The 20,459-nt window shown below is 43.0% G+C and overlaps 1 protein-coding gene across 1 annotated transcript in view; it reads left to right on the top strand.

The window, feature by feature from the left end:
- Positions 1 to 2,211: 2,211 nt before the first annotated feature.
- nde1 (nudE neurodevelopment protein 1) overlaps positions 2,212 to 20,459 on the top strand; it is a 43,867-nt gene continuing 25,619 nt past the window's right edge. The window contains exons 1-3 of the mRNA XM_068003227.1: positions 2,212 to 2,295; positions 11,979 to 12,087; positions 12,431 to 12,584. Of these exons, the coding sequence (XP_067859328.1) occupies positions 12,002 to 12,087; positions 12,431 to 12,584 (240 nt within the window). The 5' untranslated portion in view covers positions 2,212 to 2,295; positions 11,979 to 12,001. The remainder of the gene's footprint in view (positions 2,296 to 11,978; positions 12,088 to 12,430; positions 12,585 to 20,459) is intronic.

Genomic DNA, 20,459 nt, shown 5'->3' with positions numbered 1-20,459 from the left:
AATTAAAATTGATCTATATAGGGGTCCCCTATGGACCCTACAATTGCATTTTTAAAACTATATTGGTGGTTTATGTGATTCACTTATGTCCTAAGCATAAGTTATTCCATGCATGTAGCCACAGTAGAAATTATTTAGTAATGGAGTATTACATCTATCTTATAATCAATGAAATACCTGTGATCAGTAATAGCACAGCTGCCAATTCACAGGTCTGAGAGTCAGCCTTCTCACACATATACCACAGCAACAGTAAAAACCAGTGGAAATTGTCAAAGTAATAAAAAAAAGCAAGTAAAAAGAAAATCCTAATTTTCCCCATAATGATTTGTAGCACCTGTTATCTGCTCAGAGGCAATCCTGTTTGAGTATATTATGTTCACCTGTCGAGTTAATGTGACTGGCAGTGCCTGACAACTTCTGGGTATTTCAGTTGAACCACATGCAATTTTTAATTTTTGTTCAGTCAGCATCTGTTATGTTGGTCTGTTTTGAGTACATTACTATCATGAGCCATTACCATAGTTTCTCAGCCTGGCTTTTTAAAAATATAACTTAATATTTCACATTTTATTTACACACATACAAAACAATAATGCTGAAGTGGATGCAACAAGTGGTATCAACTTCAGCATTAACTCGACAGGTGAACATGATATATTCAGAAACAGGATTGCCTCTAAGCAGATAACAGGCGTTACAAATCATTATGGGGACGATTAGGATTTTCTTATTAACTTACAATGTGTGCACCTTGAGGAGTACTATTGACTTAGTGAGTGGCACAATGGCTCAAATGGAGATGAACTGACTCGCAATATAACACCCTGGGTGTTCAAGGACACGGAGATGAACTGAACGGCAAATTTAAAGTTTACTTCAAATTAAATCATGACAGGAGGGCACAGGTTCAAAGTAGTGAAAAACAAATTTAAGACTAATTTCTACATAAAGTATGATTGTGGAATGATTTAACAGTTGGATGCTATGTTAGTACGATTGCAGGGGCTTTCTGGATGGATGAGCTAAAATGAACTGAATGGCCTTCCTCATCCATATCTAGCTTGTAACTCACAGGAAGATGTCTTGACTAAATGGCATTGACTGCACAGCATAGAAATCAATTGAGGCACGTTGAATGGCATTGACTACACTGTAGAAAATGCATTCAAAAACCTTAAGTGGCATTGACCGCAGTGCGTGGAAATGCATCGACATGCTTTGGTCAAGTGAGACTGACAGTATTGCATGGAAACAAACTGACATGCAATGATTGAGTGGCACTGATTGCACTGTGTGGAAATAATGTGAGTAGCATAATCTACATTGCACGGAAACTCATTGACATACTGTGGGTGACATTGACTCTGTTGCATGGAAACTGGCGAAGACCCTGTGAGAGAGTGGCATTGACTGAACTGCATTGAAATGCTTGTAGATGTGACGCACTGTGACTGGTGAGAAAAAGAAAAACAGCAGATTTTTGGAAAAAAAGTAGACAAAACGTTAGAAATGCACAGCCTCTGAAAGAGGGAAAAACAGGTTAATGTTTCACCAGAAAATGTATAAGACTGGTAGAAGGCTTAGCTAATTGAAATAAAGAGAATAGGTCAAGAGCACTTACAGACCAACTACCCACCAACTACCATTACAAAGGCGGCGACCGTGAGGCGGCGCCGCTCAGACCGTGCGAACTGAGACAATGAGTGACGTCATTGCACCGCGTGATTGGCTGCTTTATAGCGTATTAGATGAGCCCGCTCAGTACTGTCGACCAATTGCGGCGGAGAGCAGCAGGGTTGTGATGGTTTGGATTTAAAGAGCTGGGAGCAGCCGGCGGGGGAGAGAGAGAGAGAGAGAGAGAGACAGAGAAACGGGCAGAGAGAGGGAGGGAGAGACAGAGGGAGAGGGAGAGAAACACAGAGACGGACAGAGGGAGGGAGAGAGAGAAACGGGCAGAGAGAGGGAGGGAGAGACAGAGGGAGAGGGAGAGAAACACAGAGACGGACAGAGGGAGGGAGAGAGAGAAACGGGCAGAGAGAGAGAAACACAGACAGAGAGAGAGAAACACAGACAGACAGTGGGTGAGAGAGACAGACAGAGAGAGAGACAAGGACAGACAGTGGGTGAGAGAGACAGAGAAACGGACAGACAGACAGACAGACACACACAAACGAAGACAGAGACAAACACACAGAGAGACAGACACACACAGAGCAAGAAACAGAGAGGAGCCGGGAGAGGGACGGACGGACAGACAGACAGACAGAGGCCGGCGGACGGAGAGAGGAGGAGGTAAGGAACGGCACCGCTCTCCCTCCCCACCCCACCCCACCCCACACAGCCCCGGCTTGGCGTGGTATCTGCCCGGAGCCGGCCCGGAGGAGAGGAGCCGGCCGGCCGGCCGGCCGCGCCCCTCTGATTGAGGCAGCGGCTGTGCGAACTTCCTGGGGCCGCGGACGGTTGGAGAGTTTCAGGCGGCTGTGAGATATTTGTGTCTTCCGCCTGCCGGTTCCCCCCCGGCTCGGCCCGGCCCGGCCCGTGTCTGTGAGTGAGGTACGAGGCTGTTAGGGGGGCGGGTTGAGCTGAGAGACCGGCCCGTCGATGCCGAGCTCCGGCTGGATTGTAACTGTGAATCTTTGTGCAGGGGCGGTTTCCGGCCAAGTGAATCCCGAGTTTCCCTGTTGATGGGGTGAACTCCCTGAAACCAAGTCCCAGGATTTGCCACGTGTCAGTTCTAATATTGAGCCCGTCCAACTTTTATATTGAATTGTTAATGGGTTTTTTTTGGTAGAGATGTTTATAATTTTATACGTAGAAATATGAGGATGAATAATAAGAGTTCTGATGTTTATGTCTCAGTTTTGAACTCCCTTCCGGGAAATGGATAAGAATCTCAAGTGACTTTGAACCGACAATCTTTTACAATGTGTAATAGTCAGAAACCTGTGGCTTTGAATGCAACTCGTTTGAACAATCTTTAAATCGCCTCAGCAAATATGTTGCGGTGCCCGTTGAAATGGAATTTATCAATATTATGTGGGCCACTTGGAAAATCCTTAAAATATAAAGCGTTGAATATTAGCTTTGAAAGGCCACATTATATTACTGATTTATCGTGGCAATGCAGTTTCACATGACTAATTTGGAGGGTTGTTTACCAGCAACTCCAACTTGGAAGCACTAATTTCTTGCCCTTAAGTAGCTTGTTTATGTGTAATAAGTGAAAGCACTTGTATTGACCCTCAAATCAGACTAGGCAAAATGCATAGTACCTTTTAATCCAGTGATGAGAAATTACTGGAAGACTTCAGTTTAAAATAATAAAATTATAGAATGATACAGCACAGAAGGAGGCCGTTCGACCCATCGTACCCGTGCTGGCTCTTTGAAAGAGCTATCTAATTAGTCACATTCCCCCATTCTTTCCCCATAGCCCTGCAGCTTTTTCCCCTTCAAGTATTTATCCAATTCCCTTTGAAAGTAGTTATTGAATATACTTCCACCACCCTTTCAGGCTGTGCATTCCAGATCATCACAACTCTTTTTAAAAAAAAAAAAATTCTCGTCATCTGGCCTCTGGTTCCTTTACCAATTACCTTAAATATGTGACCTCTAGTTACTGACCCTTTTGCCATTGGAAACAGTTTCTCCTTATTTACTCTATCAAAACCATTCATGGTTTTGAACACTTCTATTAAATCTCCCCTTAACCTTCTCTGTTCTAAGGAGAACAACCCCAGCTTTTCTAGTCTCTCCATTTAACTGAAGTCCTGCATCCCTGGTACCATTCTAGTAAATCTCATCTGCACCCTCTCCAAGGCCTTGACATCCTTCCTAAAGTGTGGTGCCCAGAATTGGACTCAATACTCCAGCTGGGACCTAACCAGTGATTTGTAAAGATTTAGCATAACTTCCTTGCTTTTATACTCTATGCCCCTGTTTATAAAGCCAAGGATCCAATATGCTTTTTTAACAGCCTTCTCAACTTGTCCTGCCACCTTCAAAGATTTGAGTACGTACACCCCTAGCAGCCCACAAAGGATAAGAAAAGATTGCAGATAGAAGGATAAACATACTAATACTTGCAAGCTGACAAGTTTTTTGGCTTGCCAAGGCTGGAAAGCCACTTATCCATGACTATTTGGCAAGTGGATTCTCTTCCTGTTCCTTCTGTAGTTGGATTAGCAGGGGAGTTAATTCAAGATCCTTTGAATCCCTTCTCTCCAGGTTTCAGTATGGAAATAAAAATGGTATGGGGGTTGGTGGGTGGATGGGAGGAAGAAGTGGAAAGTGGCACAGTGTACATCCCAATCATAGGTCTAGTTTTACCCAGATCCTGGGACAAAGCAGCAGCAACAATTTGTATGTTTGAATGTAAGCTTTTACTAGGGGTAAGTACATATATGAAAAAATCTCTGATGATCCCCTCCCCTCCTATTCCCAACCTTTTTTTCCCCCCATTTGGAAGAGATATTTTATTGCAATTGTTTCTTGTTCGGAGCTTACTTGGAACATTTTATAGTGTTTAATTGTAAATAAAAGTGGCAGAGAGGCAAATGAGATTTTGCTGTGTATGCCACTCAGATCAAGGCACCAAAGTGATTGAGATTGTGTTGGCTCAATAAAAGGTGCAGTACTCTGCTTATTTTGTTTGCCCACTAAGCTCATTCAATTCCTAATTTGTGTACCACCCTCCCAAATGCCATGTTGACTTCACTCCAATCTTCTCCCTTAGCTTCTGCACTGAATGATGATTCATACATGGTGATTAAATCCTACACTTAAAATTCCCCTACTCACTCTGTCTTCTCTACCCACCTCATTTAATCTCTCCCTTCACATTAGGTCCATCACGCACAGTTACCCCCTTGAACTCGCCATCTCTCATGCCCTCTTTACCTCTGAGGTCTTGATCACAGACAAGGCTGTCTCTGACCATTTCCTGGTCTCCCTTACCATACGCATTACCCTACCTTCACCCTAATCCCAACAACCTCATAATCCACTCCTGGCAAAAATTATTTTCCCCAACTCCCTTACATTCATTCAACTCTCAACTGCCTCTTCTATGGCACTCTACCCATGATTGACACATTCAACTGCTCCTTTACCTCAGCCTTCAACATCCTCATTCCCATCAAACTGCTCAATGCCTCCCACCTCTGCTGTTACTATCCCCATCTTAATGAATGCTGCCCTCTGTGACTGACGCATTGAGTGAAGTCGTTGTTGATCTCTCCGTAGCATTCAATACAGTTAATAATGCCATTCTTGTCCATTGCTTTTCCTCTGCTGTCAAGCTTCGTGGGATTGCTCTTCCGTGGTTACACTCCTCTGCAGCCAGTGCATCTCTAGCAATGATTTCTCGTCCTGACCCACATTCTCCTCTAGTGTACCACAAGGAACTTTCCTTGCTCTTCCTCCCCCCCCCATTCATTATCTATACAATAGGCTCAATTTTCGGGCGAGGAGGCTCTGAAAATCGCTGAAATCCCGAGCGGGTTCTGAGCCCAGCTCCAACCCGCCGGGTTCCCCAGTGACACATCCAGGTGCGTGTGTGTCTCCTGAATGCGGAAGTCCCACTGGTAATTAAAACAAGCGGGATGATAATTTGCATTGTTTGTCAGATAGTTGAACTACTTGATTGACTCGACATTTTGGCAGGGGTGCGATTTTGAAGCACCCTCAGTGTTTCCCATGTTGTGGGGAACACTCCCTATTGCAACAGACGTGTTTCAGCCAGCAGCCATAAGATGCAAATACTTATTTGACAGGCGGCGAAAACGACATTTATTGTAGCACGGCACTCTGTCACTTCAGACAAGTTTTGGCTGCAAGATCTTTGTGTTTTCACTCAAAATTCTTACTTTGCGGTTCAAACATATTTAACTACTTTGCGGACCCTCTCAAACTCTCGACATCAGGATGGGGGGGGGGGGGGGTGCTATGGCTGTATTCACCACTACATCCAAGGACAAGCAACGCCACCAGGCACGGCGTCCACCTCCGCCATGTGGAGCTCCACAACACAGTCCTGTGCCACAGGCACCTGCACAAGAGCAAAGACAGCAACAACAAAGAGCAACGTCACAGGAGGCACTACCTTCGCAACAGGGTCTGCAGAGCAAGGCTCAGCTTCCTGGTCCTCTGAGGAGCAGTGCATACGGAGGCTGAGTCAGTCACCAGGTAGTCGCAGACATCTGCAGCCTCCTTCACGTCAAGCTGCTCTTGGCTGGGCAGAGCAGCATCTCCTTACTGTCGCTGTCAAAGTCACCACTGCCTTCAACTTCTTCATCTCCGGAGTATTCCAGGGTGACACCGGGGACATCGCCGGGGTCTCTGTCGTCTGCACGCAAGTGCATAAGGCAGGTCACCGACTGCTTGTTTTGCAGGGCCTCGCACTACGTCAACTTCCCCATGGACGACCTCAGCCAGACGGAGAGGACAGTGGGATTCCATGCTGCGGCTGGCTTCCCACGGGTGCAGGTTGCAATTGATTGCACCCATATTGCAATCAGAGCACCTCCACGTGAGCCAGGACTGTTCATCAACAGGAAGAGGTTTCACTCCATCAACACTCAGCTCGTTTGTGATCACCGCAAGAGATTCCTTCACGTGTGCGCCAGATACCCTGGCAGCTGCCACGATTCCTTCATCCTCCGGGAATCCAACATCCCGCCCCTTTTCCACGCACCGAACACCCGTAAGGGCTGGCTCCTCGGGGACAAGGGATTCCCCCTGCACACATGGCTCATGACACCTCTGAGGAAACTCGTCGATATAATGATAGCCACATCACTACCAGGTCGACAATTGAGCATGCTATACGGCTGCTCAAGATGTGCTTCAGGTGCCTTGATCGTTTTGGGGGAGCGCTTCAATACGCACCAGAAAGAATGGGACGCATTATAGTTGTGTGTTGTGACCTGCACAACATGGCACGAGAGGGGTGCTGCTTGAAGAGGCCCCATTCACATCTTCCACCCACATTGAGGAGGAGGAGGAGCAGGAGCAACCCATGGGCAGAACAGTGGCTCACCTGGCTGCTTGTGAGGCCAGGGAGTCACTGATAAGTTCTCCTAACCACAGACAGTGCGAAGAATCCAGTTCTCACCACCTGGATAGAGCAGCGCCCCCCCCCGCACAACAGTCCTCCAACTACACATACACCCATTGTAGAGTGACCCAATGGGTGGCATCAAGTGTCAGCTTTAATGGAGAACCTCATGAAAGGGCCTTATTACAGAAGGCAGTCAAGCATGGCCAAGACGTGGCAGTAGTGGTGACAATAATATATAATGTGAGTTTAACAAAAACCAAATATAAATTTAAAAAAAACATGAGCAACTGTCAAACACCTTTGTGCATCCCCTTTGTGCTTACAAAACCTTCACCTGTCGCTTCCGACTACTTCTACGTGGTGCATCTCCTGTGGCTGCAGCAGAGGTAGTGGCAGGTTGCTACTGTTCATGCCCTGACCGATTTTAGATGCTTTGGGCCTACGCTCTCTGGGTTTTGGTGCCCCTGAGGGCCCCTCCAAAGACTGCTGCACCTGCACCTGTGCGGGGGCAGACTCGGCCACCTGGAGAGGAGGCAGCATTGCGGGTACTGGTTTGGTGGGGGGGGGGGCAGGCAGGTAGGCAAAAGGCGAGACGCCGCTTTGAGTGGCGTCCCCACTTCCCTGTCCCCTTTCGCCATCAACCCTCCCCTGGGCCTGGGCCAGGCCCATACCACTCTGCTGGACAACAGTTTGGAGGACATGTGTGAAACCTTGTAAGGCCAGTGCTAGTGTATCTGCCCGCCTGTTTAAGACGGCAGAATGTTGTTCAGAGTCCGAACAGCCATTGTCAAGCCCTGAATGGACTCACTTGTGAGCCGTGCTTGAAGCTCAATGGAGGCTAGCCTTCCCTCCATCGCAGACATTCCTGCACTTACACGTGACACTATCTGAGATTCCCTCCCGTACCTGTGCTGCCGTTCCACTCGTGCAGGAGTTGGACTCCTCCATCCTCTGCGCTATTGTGGAGAGTGCGTGTGGCTCCTGTTCCAGCACCTCGCAAACGTGCTGCTGCCCCTCGATCATTCTTTTTAAAGGATGGCCCCCAGGGTTCAGCATTTGTGTCCAGCTGAGCAGAGCCTGGAGAGGAGTGATCTCACCGATGCGGACTCTCCACAGCAGCCCCTGCCACCAGTGTCTGCTCGTGTTCACGTGTGTGGTAACTCACCATGTGCGACCGAAACTAACTGCAGACTAGGACCCATCGAGGTGTGAGTATCTGCGCTGGTGGATGGCTCGCTCAGATGTGACTATGTACCCTCTGAGGAATCGCCCTCTGCCCTTAAGAGAACAGAAGGCAATGTTAAGCATCACCACAGATGTGTCATGTTGCGATGAGCGTACTGAGGCGCTGAAGATGGCGGGGCATGTTAACATCAATTCATGTGTGTGCTGAATGTTAAAGTTCTGTCACCAGTTGTTTGTCGGGTGCCAATCTCGGTGTCCCCGACGGACAGGCACTCGAGGGTGCGGCTCAGCTCCAGCGCCTCCTGCTCCATCTCTGAGGACGACTATCTGTTGTGGCCTCCCTCCGGTCCTCTCCCATGCACTCTGGGCTCTCTTCTATAAGAGGAGAAAGTACAGTAGCACCTGGAGTGAGGCATCGCTAAATCTAGGAGCAGCCTTTCCCCTGTGCTGCTCCATTGTGGTGTGTAGGTGTTTGCTCCAGGAGTAGCCATTGGAGGGCTGCCCCTTTAAATAGAGCTCCTCCAGCTGACAGGCTGTGATGCGAGTACGCAGTCCACCTGCTATGCAGCTATCGGACAGCAAACCCGGAAGCCACGATAAGTGGCTCCAATTGACCCACGATCGCATGGGAAACAGACAGGTTTTATTGGATGGGTTACCCAATCGCCCCCTGCCCCCCAGCTGCCTTCCCGCCTCCCCGCCAATATCAGGGCCATTGTGTCCTCGGATGATGTCACCAAGGGGCATTCGGCTTCCATGCATATGCTGATTACACCCAGCTCTATCTCCTAACCAACTCCGCCTGACTGCATGTGATAGATGAGCCAACATTTCTTTCAGCTAAATATTGGGAAGACTGAGGTTTTTGACCTCCATTAACTGTATCACCCTCCCTATCCACTTGTTCATGCTGACCCCAAACCATGGCATCCTGCTCGGCTCAGAGCTGGGCTTCTACTCCCACATTCCATTAATTAAGATTGCTTATTTGCACCTCCACAACATCAAGTACCACCAATGAAATCCTTATCGATGCTGTTGTCGCACCTAGATTGGTTTCTCCAACATCCTCCTCGCTGGCCTCTATCTTTCAATTTTCATAAACTCCAACTTGTACAAAACTCAGCTGCTCATATTTTGTACTGCTTGCCCATCATTTTTGCTGATCTTTTTTCTCTCCCTCTTCCCGTCTTGTATCTGCTCCTTTACCCATTGGTCCTCCTCCAGTCTTGTTTCCTCTCCCACGTTCTTTGTCGTTTTATACATTTTCTTCCCTCTCCCTTCTAAGAGCCTTCAGCTGCCTAAGCCGTACTTTTGACCAGGCTTTCAGTCATCTATCCGAACTATTGCACCACAACTCGTGTTCCTTTCTCCATATTTTCTTTCATCTTCCCATATTTTTTCCTCTTTTTAAACCCCCCCCCACCAAAGAACCATGAATGTTTTCTACATTAAAGGTGCTATATAAATGCTGCTTGTTTTGACATCCTTAATTTTTCAAAACTTAGGGTAATCTTCATATTTGAAAGTCCCATCAGCATCTCAACTTTTTTGGGAAAAGGTTGTTACAGATTCTCCATCATTACAGCATTGTTTTAAAATTGATTTTATTTTTTCATTTTGATCTCATTCCTATTCCAGCCTTGTGTTGAACAGGCCTCAAGTTTTGTTAGCTGTTGACTCAACAGTTTAGTCATCAGTAAGTCAACTTCCTCAATTCTGGGTGTCCTTGTACATCAGTCACTGAAAGCGAGCATTCAGGTGTAGCAAGCAGTTAGGAAGGTGAATGGAATGTTGGTGTTCATTGCAAGAGGATTTGAATACAGGAACAGGAATGTCTTACTGCAGTTGTACAGGGCCTTGGTGAGACCACATCTGGAGTATTGTGTGTAGTTTTGGTCTCCTTATCCTGAGGAAGGATGTCCTTGCATGGAGGGAGTGCAATGAAGGTTTACCAGACTGATTCCTGGGATGGCAGGACTGACGTATGAGGAAAGATTGGGTCGACTAGGCCTATATTCACTAGAGTTTAGAAGAAGGAGAGGTGATCTCATCAAAACATATAAAATTCTAACAGGAATAGACAGACTAGATGCAGGGAGGATGTTCCCGATGGCTGGGGAGTCCAGAACCAGGGGTCACAGTCTCAGGATACGGGGTATGCCTTTTAGAACCGAGATGAGGGAAAATTTCTTCACTCAGAGGGTGGTGAACCTGTGGAATTCTCTACCACAGAAGGCAGTGGAGGCCAAGTCATTAGATATATTCAAGAAGGAGATAGATATATTTCTTAATGCTAAAGGGATATGGGGGGAAAAAGCGGGAACAGGGTACTGAGTTAGACGATCAGCCATGATCATATTGAATGGCGGAGCAGGTCCGAAGGGCCGAATGGCCTACTCTTGCTCCTATTTTCTATGTTTCTATTCAATATTTCCTGATAGGTATAACCTCTCAGTTCTGGTATCATCCTAGTAAATCTTTTTTGCACCTTCTCCAATGCCTCTATTCTTTTTAACAACGTGGAGACCAGAACTGTTCACAGTACTCCCAAGTGTGGTCTAACCAAGGTTCTATACAATCCTCAATAAGAGTTGGAACAGGAAGGCAAAAAAAAACGTAAATAGTAGAGAGCCACATTATAAAAGATGAATTCTACTTGGGAACAGGAAAAACATTTTTCTACTTTGGAAAGCTATTAAGGGAAGAACACAGGTTGTGTAATACACTAATGTCACAAGTGCAATAGAGAAAGCTGAAACAGTTGGTTTAATACAATCATACCAAGAGCAGTAGCATATACAAATAGGCAATGTTTAAGTGCAATTGGTTTATTTCTGAGGTGCAGAATAACAGGAGGAGGACGATGCTTGTCCCTAGCTACGTTAGGTTGAAACATTTTTTATAAAACTGTACGCTAGCAAAATAAATTTAAATATAACGTAACAAAAATTCTACCTGTTGTCTCCATTTCCCCTCCCCCCAAATTCATTACTTTTCAAGTGATGTTCTACAATTTAACATGAAATTGCATGCTATTTAAAGTGATCAGGTTAGCACACCTTCAATTCAACCTGTCTGCTGCCTTTGCACTTCCAGTTTCAGGTACAGTGATTTATGTGCCATTGCATCTTAAATATTTCTCATTGTATCACACACTGTCTTAGAAATGAAGTGTCCTCAGCTTGCTCAAATTGCAAGTGACAGTCCTGGCAGAATAACTAGGAGATTTTCTACTTTTAAATTCTTTCAAAATAAGTGTCTTTTTCTAAAGAAAAACATTTCTAATGCACTAATGTAAAGATTACTTTATACATTGCATCAGCTATGCTCTTGTGGCTTAAGATATCACCCGAACCCTTAAATGCATTGTCTTTAACACTTGTTATGAATGTGAGAGAGCTAAGTCTTGGATAGAACTTGCTAGTGATCAAATTATTAATACTGCAGTTGTGCTCACAATCTTAGACCTTCAAGTATAAAAGGAAAACAATGCTACAACATCTGTTGGAGGTGTTCGTTCCTTTGTGTTTAATATCATCATTATAATAACCATTATAATAATAGTTGTGCATCACATGATAGTGGGAAGGAGTAGATCCTTGCTAGACTGAGGAGGGAACTAGAAAATATATTGGCTTTTTGAATGACTGGAGTTGTGTTTTGCAGGAAAATACTTTTACTGAGTTCTAATAGTCTATATGGACACTCAATTCTCTTTTAAATTTAGATATCAAATTCGGAATTGTCGCAATGGATGACTTGGAAAGAATGGCTTTCAATTCAGTTGAAGAAGAAATTGCTTATTGGAAAGAGCTTGCATTAAAATACCAACAACGGTAAGTACATAGCAAGGATATACTGTGGGAACTTTGTTAGTACGGGATGTGGCTCAGTTCAGAAGTGCAAATGGAAAATTTTGATTATGTAAAGCAATAAGTTGATGACTAAATAAATAGCATTTGAGGCCTATATATGACCTGGACCACAGATTAACACAAAAGTAATGTCCTTCACCATTTGTTTCCCACAACTAACTGGCACTTTCAACTTACTGTACAAATGGTTGAAGTGCTGTCTCTGCAACTGAGGGATTTTGAATGGACAGCAGTACTCAAAAATAAAAAAGTTAAGCTAAAGTCCGTAGTATTTTTCTAATTATTTTTCAACTTTATTCATTAGTGCACAGGACACTCGGGAAGAGCTAATTGAGTTTCAGGAAGGAAGTCGAGAACTAGAAGCAGAACTGGAGACTCAGCTTGAGCATGCTGAAAATAGAAATCGAGACCTATTGTCAGACAACAATCGTCTACGTATGGAACTAGAATTGTTTAAGGTACATTAGTGGAAAACAGTGTAAATACATACTGCAGTATATTTTCAAAGTGCCTGTCTTTATGCTGTCAAGGGGAAGGGTACTTTGTACTGGCGAATGGAATACTTTTGGGGACAGTGTCAGTATCCAGCATTCTAAGTTAAGATATAACTTGGTCAGTTGAGCGAAGTTTGTTCTAATCTGCCTAAATAGATGTTCCTTAGTCTGTTCCACTACACCTTTGGTGCAAGTACTGCATGGAGATTTGTTATGCCTGCAACATACCTCCACTGCTGATGTGGGCCTGAATCATTGTAAAACAAAGCAATCTCCAAGAGGTAATTTTGCATTGCCTTTGCTTTAAATCTGTTTATAACTCTTGCTGGGGTGAAACCTTTTTTATTTGCTTTTTAGTGGCCCTCTATGCCAACATTCTATTTTGTATTAATTTGAGGGGGGTAATTGCCAAGGCAGTTGGCCCTTTTCTGTTGGTAGAAAACTCACACTCAATTCAAGAGGCTAAATGAGTAGGATTTTCCACAATAGTCATCCTTAAGTTTTATCTTTTTAAGACCTGCACAGTGGTAGTATTGTGTGGGCAGGGAAAGAGATCATAGTTTGAGAAATGCATTCAGTTTGGGCTGCAAGGATTATAGCCAGTTTATATGGGCAGGCTGCCCATTCAGCACTGGCACAAAACCCTACCTCTGCGGTGGGCTCATTTTATGGGGTGCTAATTTGCCACTAGTTCAGGCAATTAATGGTGGTAAAAGAGAGGTCAGATTTGTGAATGAATCAGTCCTCATTCTGTCACTATAAATGGGTATTAGATTTATTCTCCAAGACTGTTTTTCAATTACTTCTTTAGATTTATTGAAGTTTTTCAAATTAAAAGTATGATGACCTCAGTATGTTAACTGGGGTGATTGTCTGCTTGTCTTTGAAGGACACCTATCTTAATAGTTACTGCCTTGCTATTGAACATTTGCTTGAAAGAATTTAAAATATATATATTTGCCTAGTAAATCTGCTTGTTTGAGTTTATTCTGTGGAACTTTCTGAAGTGTTTTTCTTAAATTCCATCTTTGCTGATAGGAACTTTATGCTAAACATGCAAACTTTTGGATAATTAATCAGCTTAAAAAAAGTATCTTTTCTAAAGCGGGACATTAATTCTTTCTAAAGACTGAATGCAAACAAGTGGCTGAAGAAACAGGGAATCCATTGTTAGAATTTGCTGCTCAGTCAGCTGGGAGCATGTTTGTGCTCATCAGTTTTTTTGGGGGGTTGGGGGAGGTAATTCAAATTTTCTAAGTGGCAGTGATTGGGGAGGATTTTATGGTTTGAATAGAATGAATAAAGTCCAAGTCGTAATTGCAAAAAAGGTCTCCTTTGGTTAGACAACTGATGGGAGAAATCTAATGCTACCACAGTGTTGCAACTAGGAGTTCAGTAGTGTAATGGTGGGTGTATGATGTTTTCATATGTCTACTTTAACTGTGAAAAGCACCCTGCAGTACTAACTGTAGAACTTTGCATTGGATTATAACTAGGGAGAGTATTTTGAGCTGTATAACTCATGATGCAGTATTAGTAGTAATTGATCTGGTGGTGGTAGTGGGAGCAGTCTGCATTGCACAATACTGCTGATTTTTCTTTCTATTAGCCCCAATATATTATTGTGCTTAGTGATGGTGCTACCATTTGGATGATCAATAAATGGAAGGGGCAGTATGTCCAAACAACAAAATAAAACACATTATTGGAGGGAGAGAAGGCTATTGTAGAGCTACATGTTGGAGCAATGTATCTGAACTAAAAACATTTTGAGATTAATTTTACATCAAGTACTGCATGACCTTCTAGCTTTTTTAAAAAAAATGTTTAAATGATGAATTGCTTTTCTGAGCTTACTTTTAGACTATCATTATTTAGTGATTTTTATTTTTTGGAAATACAAAGCTAATGCCTCACTGGGTGGATGCATCTCATGATGTGACTAAATAGACTAGGAAAGTTGCAGATTTGAACTTTGGTCTGTGCTGAGTTAATTAATTTTGGCCATGGATGCTATAATTTGCTGTGGCATTTTGGGGAGGGGAAACTTAGATTCCAGCTCTTGATTTCTAGATGCAGTCTGACTAATTCCAGCATTTTCTGTTTTTTATTCCTGATTTTTATCTTTGTGCCTTGTGCATATGTGAAGAATACTGGTGTGGACAGGGCTGGGCTTGCCCATAGTGGCCCCTTTTATGAATAGCCTGCTGGCATTGTGTTCTGAACAGCTCCTAGTGAGGTACTGGAGGTCTGACACCATCCATAGAGCTTTACCCAGCTTGTGTTACTGCCTTCAGGAAAGGAAGCTTTTTTTTTTGAAGGGAGGTAAAGACATAATTTGGATGCAAATGTTGGTCCTGCATGCATTCTTGAATAAGATAACTTGCATACAGTCACCTGATCTACTTCTGCCATCTAATTTAAAAATCACCCTCTTGTTTACTGAATAAAATGCATAAAATTAGAAATTATTCAGAATATATAAAATTCCAACCTTTTTGAATTCAAAATTTTTTTGAAATTGTATACATATAGGTGTGTGCCTGTTATTAAATGATGTGGAGATGCCGGTGATGGACTGGGGTTGACAATTGTAAACAATTTTACAACACCAAGTTATGGTCCAGCAATTTTATTTTAAATTCACAAGCTTTCGGAGGCTACCTCCTTCCTCAGGTGAACGATGTGGACCTGAGGAAGGAGGTAGCCTCCGAAAGCTTGTGAATTTAAAATAAAATTGCTGGACTAACTTGGTGTTGTAAAATTGTTTACAATTGTTATTAAATGAAGTGTGGTGATTCACTAGTGTTCCAAACACTATTAAAAAAAACTGTTCATTCAAGTCTAATGGATCACTTTTTATTCAAGACTGTTTTTGAAGTGATACTCCATTGGCTGCTCCCAGTCCTAGTGTTGAAATTCCCCTGTTTATGTTGTAGTTAGATCTTACAGCAGCCATATTGACCTTAAAACAATGATGCATGCTATTTGCAACTATTTACATTTGTGCTGCTAACTTCTCAATGGTAAAAATCCATATGGGCTAGCTCTATTAAAATGAGTTGCAAAGCATTTCAGCTACTCAGCACGCCAGCATTAGGCTGTAGTCTGCAACTTGGTGTTTACTTCAGAGGCACTGATGTCGGGTGGTGGGCTTGAAAACCACTGCACTGATGTTTGCTCCTTCAATAGCAGCACTGTATTTACATTAGGAGCTTGCTGTTGGTGGCAAACTTCAAATACATGAGACTGGATGTCTGTTTTTAAAAAAAGAATCTGCGCAGGTGCATCATGATCTCATGAACATGGGAGTATATTGCTGCCTTATAACACTTGCAATTTTATTGTCCTTATTATTCTGTATTGAATACTGTATTATTGCCTATGAATTTGTGGATTGGTGTCATGAAATTTGGAGTTGGAAGGAAGTTGGTGAGTGTGAAAAAATAAGCTTGTGTAATGTGTGAAACTGAAGTGAAGTTTTACTTGTCTTGAAATACAGCCATTTGTGTGTACAGTGGTTCATTTTAATTGTCAGTCTATGTATCTAATGAATCCTGCACAGACCCTTTTCTTTCTGGGATAGGGGGTGTGGAAAAATTAAAAATTATTTCTGTTTCTCAATTTTTTTTTACTGTCAAATAAAAATTTCTAAGCACCAGTGATGTTGAAATGAGGATTTTTTTTTTTTGTTACAGGATATTGATGTTTGCACTAGGGAGAAGGGGAATGTTAATGAGATGCTCTGATGCTGAGCTGAAGACATTGTGGCTGAAGCAGTCAGTCAGGCACAGACTGTAGCTGTGTCAATGGGAAAAGCCTTCCTGGTGCAATGCTACACCATCCACTGCTTCAGCCACAGTTTGAAATTCACTGTGGGATGTGAAGAAGAGAAAAACGTAACTTTTATAATCTGGGAAATAATGGTATAGGAAGAGAAGTTTTAGGGATGGTGTGGAGGGAGCAATGCATTCAAATAGTTGCATCTTAAGCATGCATGGTAAATCCTCTAGGAAATAGAGCAAAAAGTCATATATAAACAACTGAGAATAGGAGGTATTGGGAAGAAGAAAGTTTTGTAAAGTGGTGGATACGTATAACAAATTTGTGTCTTGGTATCAGTAATATAGTAATTTTATATTATAGTAATTTTACTGTTTTTCATTCATGGGATGTGGGCATCGCTGGCAAGGCCAGCATTTATTGCCCTTGAAGGTGGTGGTGAGCTGCCTTCTTGAACCGCTGCAGTCCGTGTGGTGAAGGTACTCCTACAGTGCTGTTAGGTAGGGAATTCCAGGATTTTGACCCAGCGACGATGAAGGAACGGCGATATATTTCCAAGTCAGGATGGTGGGGAACATGCAGGTGGTGTTGTTCCCATGCATCTGCTGCCCTTGTCCTTCTAGGTGGTAGAGGTCATGGTTTGGGAGGTGCTGTCGAAGAAGCCATGGTGAGTTGCTGCAGTACATCTTGTAGCTGCAGCCATGGTGCGCCGGTGGTGGAGGGAGTGAATGTTTCAGGTGGTGGATGGGGTGCCAATCCAGCGGGCTGCTTGATCTCTCATGATCCATTACTTCAGTAAATTTGCTATACCAAAGTGATGACTGAGTTGGTGTTCAGAATGCTAGAAGACTACAGTAAGCAATGAACACTGATCTAAATTTGAAACTAGCAGTGAGCATTGTCATGGAAGATCTAGTATTATAATTGCAGTAAGATTTCTGAGTGACCTGATGTCATTTGCAGGATTGTTGGGTACAAGTTATCATATTTCTGAAAATGGAGAAAGCTGGATCAATTTAAAGGAGTTGTATGACTTAATTTGGCATTTAGTGTTCGACTAGCCATTACTGTGATATATGGATTCTCTTGTGCATTTTTTTAAAAGATGGGGAAATGTTGCTCCAGAAGTCCATTTTTACATGTCATTTAGGCATTCTGGAAAGGACCTGGTACAATAGGGTCACTCATCAGCTGACTTGATGACGGGTTAGGTGGAACCCCCTTCAATATTAATTTTAATTGGGACCTTGAGTTTGCTCCTTCGAATACTAATATGTCCCACAGTAGAGATTGAAAGTAACTTTATTTTTCCCCATCCTCTCCATGCTACTGAGTGGTAGACTTCAGCTGTAATACTAAGAGGAAGCTGTGGTAGGAAGCCACATGATTACCCTTCCATTGTGGTGGAGTGTTGCTGTGACCTGGTTTTTGTGCACTATGTCGGAGCCAGCTCCGGAGGAGAATTGGGGGAGACCTTGCTGTGAATTTAGCCTGTCCACCTGACCAATAATGGGGGTGGAGGAAGTTAGCACTTGGGAAACCTTTGATAGCAAGGCCAAGGAAGCAACTTTTAATGTAATATATGTAACAATAAGCTTAAGGGACATTTGAAATATTTCCTTTTTAAAAAAAAATCTGATTTGAAGGGCGTGCAAGATGTACAGCGTGAAGGCTAGTTTTTGAGGTGTTGTCTGTATTGTTATGGCTCCGATAACTAACAGTTATTCTGTTTATCAGCTGGTGTCAGCTGTATGGTAGTCTAAGAAATGTCCTTTTAGGAAGTTCTGAATGTAAACTTATTCTGGTAATGGGAGTACACTGGATACATTGGGAAGCCAGATCATACTTTTTTCATCCCTCCACAGGTAGCTTCTGCAGGAAGGCCGATAGGAAACTATTGTAGGAGAGGAAGTTAATGATTTTCAGCAAAGAATAACGTTCCTTCATGTTTCATTATATTCCCAAGGTAATCAAATTGAGAGTTAAATCTGTTTTTAGAGTTGGGATACCGGAATAGTAAATGTTCCTGCCTCATATGTACAGAGAGCGTTCAGATACTAAGCTTTTCAAAAAACAAGTTCTTTTGTCCATCGTTCTATGCTTGTGTGTTATAGTTCTGTTTTTCAAGCTCACTGTTAATCATTGACTGGATGGACAGGACCATTTTGTTCAGAAAGATCTTCACAACACCTGCCTTGGTACTTCTAGATTTTGAATGGTTGTTTTCTCCCCACCTGATGCAGGATAGAATATGATTAGTTTTGGATGAACCTAAATTTGGAGGGTGGAGGATGGGAGGCTGGTCAGGAGAGCATTGGAATAACCGTGTGTGCTGCAGATGACAAAAACACGGAGGAAGGTTTCAGCAGTGAATGGGCTGAGGTAGGGATGGAGACAGGCGATGTTATGGAGGTGGTAATAGGTACTCTATTGGGTGGCAAACTCAGCTGGGGTTAAGTAAGATGCTGAGGTTGTAAATCTAGTTCAGTTGACGACAGTGGCCAGGAAAGGGTATGAAGTTTGTGGCGAGGGCTGAAGTTAGTTGCTTCAATTTTCCCAATGTTTAGATGGAGGAAATTGTGGCTCACCCAGGACTGAGCTTAGGATATTTTCTTTATGCTCTTGGTAACCAGAACTGAATGCAGTATTCAAGATATAGCTGGGCCTGTACACTACACAAGTTCACCATGATGGCCTCAGACTTAACTCTCCTAATTTGGCAATGTAGCTCAGCATTCTTTTTGCTTTATTAATAACTGCTGTATGATGCCTGGGCATGCTCTGTGTATTCTCACTCCCAGATCACATTTACTGTCTCTCCTAATTAAACTTTTTTTGCCCATTTTTTTTCTTGCAATATATGCAAGACCTCGCAGTTATCTGTGCTGAATTTCATTTGCCACTGTTCTGCCTACTTGCAAACATTGCCTCATTGCTTCTGTAATTCCTTGGCTTCATCTAATTCTACTGTTTTCAACCCCCCACCCCAAGGTTTAGAATCATTTGCAAATTTGACCAACTGCCATTGAGAATTTGAATCTAGGCCATTTATATAGATCAGAAACCTTGGGTCCCTGCACTTATCCCTGGGGCACTTCACTCTCTTTCCAGTCTGACCTCATTTCCCTGATTAATACCCACAGCATCTTCTCTCCTAGCCAGTTCCTCTTCCACCTCCAAGTTTTCCTTGGTATTCCCATATTTTAAACTTGTGTAACTGAATTTCATGTAGAACTCTACCAAAGGATTTCTGGAAGCCTAGGCAGACTATATTATGGCCTTTCTAATGTCCGCGCGTAATGTCATTTCTTCAAAAAAAAAGCAAATTCCTGCCTCGTGTACAGATAACATTCAGATACTAAACTTAAAAAAAAAAAAAAATTGTTTCTTTTGTCCATCATCCTGCCCTTGTGTGCCAAAGCTCTGGCTATCAAAAAAAAGTTAAGGAGGTTGGATCTGCCTCTTAAGTACTCCTCCACTGTGTCCCTAATTTGATTCCATTATTTTATTAGTTACTGGTATGAGACTACTGGGCCTGAAGTTACCCAGGTTTGTGTTGATGCTTACTTGAAAATAGGTACCAAATTTACTTGTTTCCAATCCAATGGGGCCTCCCTGCTATTCATTGACTCCCTCAGCACTTTGCAGATTTCATCCCTAGTCTCACTTAGTACCGTTGGGCATTTATCCTTCATTCCTTTTGGTTTTATTAGTAAAATGCCCTTTTTAAATCTGTCCAGGATGTTCATGCAAGTGATAGTCACTTAAGTTTAGTTGTCAAACCTCCGGTGATGGGTGATGTTCATCTACTAATGAATACTTCCAGGAAATAATCATTTAGTATTAACTTTTTATTTCATCCTTGGTTTCAACCCCTTTTCTAATGAGATGTTAAACCAAGTCTCTGCTGTCTATTCAAGTGGATATAAAAGATTCTATGGCACAATTTAAAGAGCAGGAGAATTTTTCTGATGTCCTGGCCAACATCTGCCCCTTGGCTAAACCACTAAAAGATAGATTAACTTATCACTGTCTCGTTTGCTGTTTGTGGGACCT

This window comes from Heptranchias perlo, chromosome 22 (assembly GCF_035084215.1).
Source record: "Heptranchias perlo isolate sHepPer1 chromosome 22, sHepPer1.hap1, whole genome shotgun sequence".
NCBI lineage: Eukaryota > Metazoa > Chordata > Chondrichthyes > Hexanchiformes > Hexanchidae > Heptranchias > Heptranchias perlo.
This window is presented reverse-complemented; position numbering and strand designations above follow the sequence as displayed.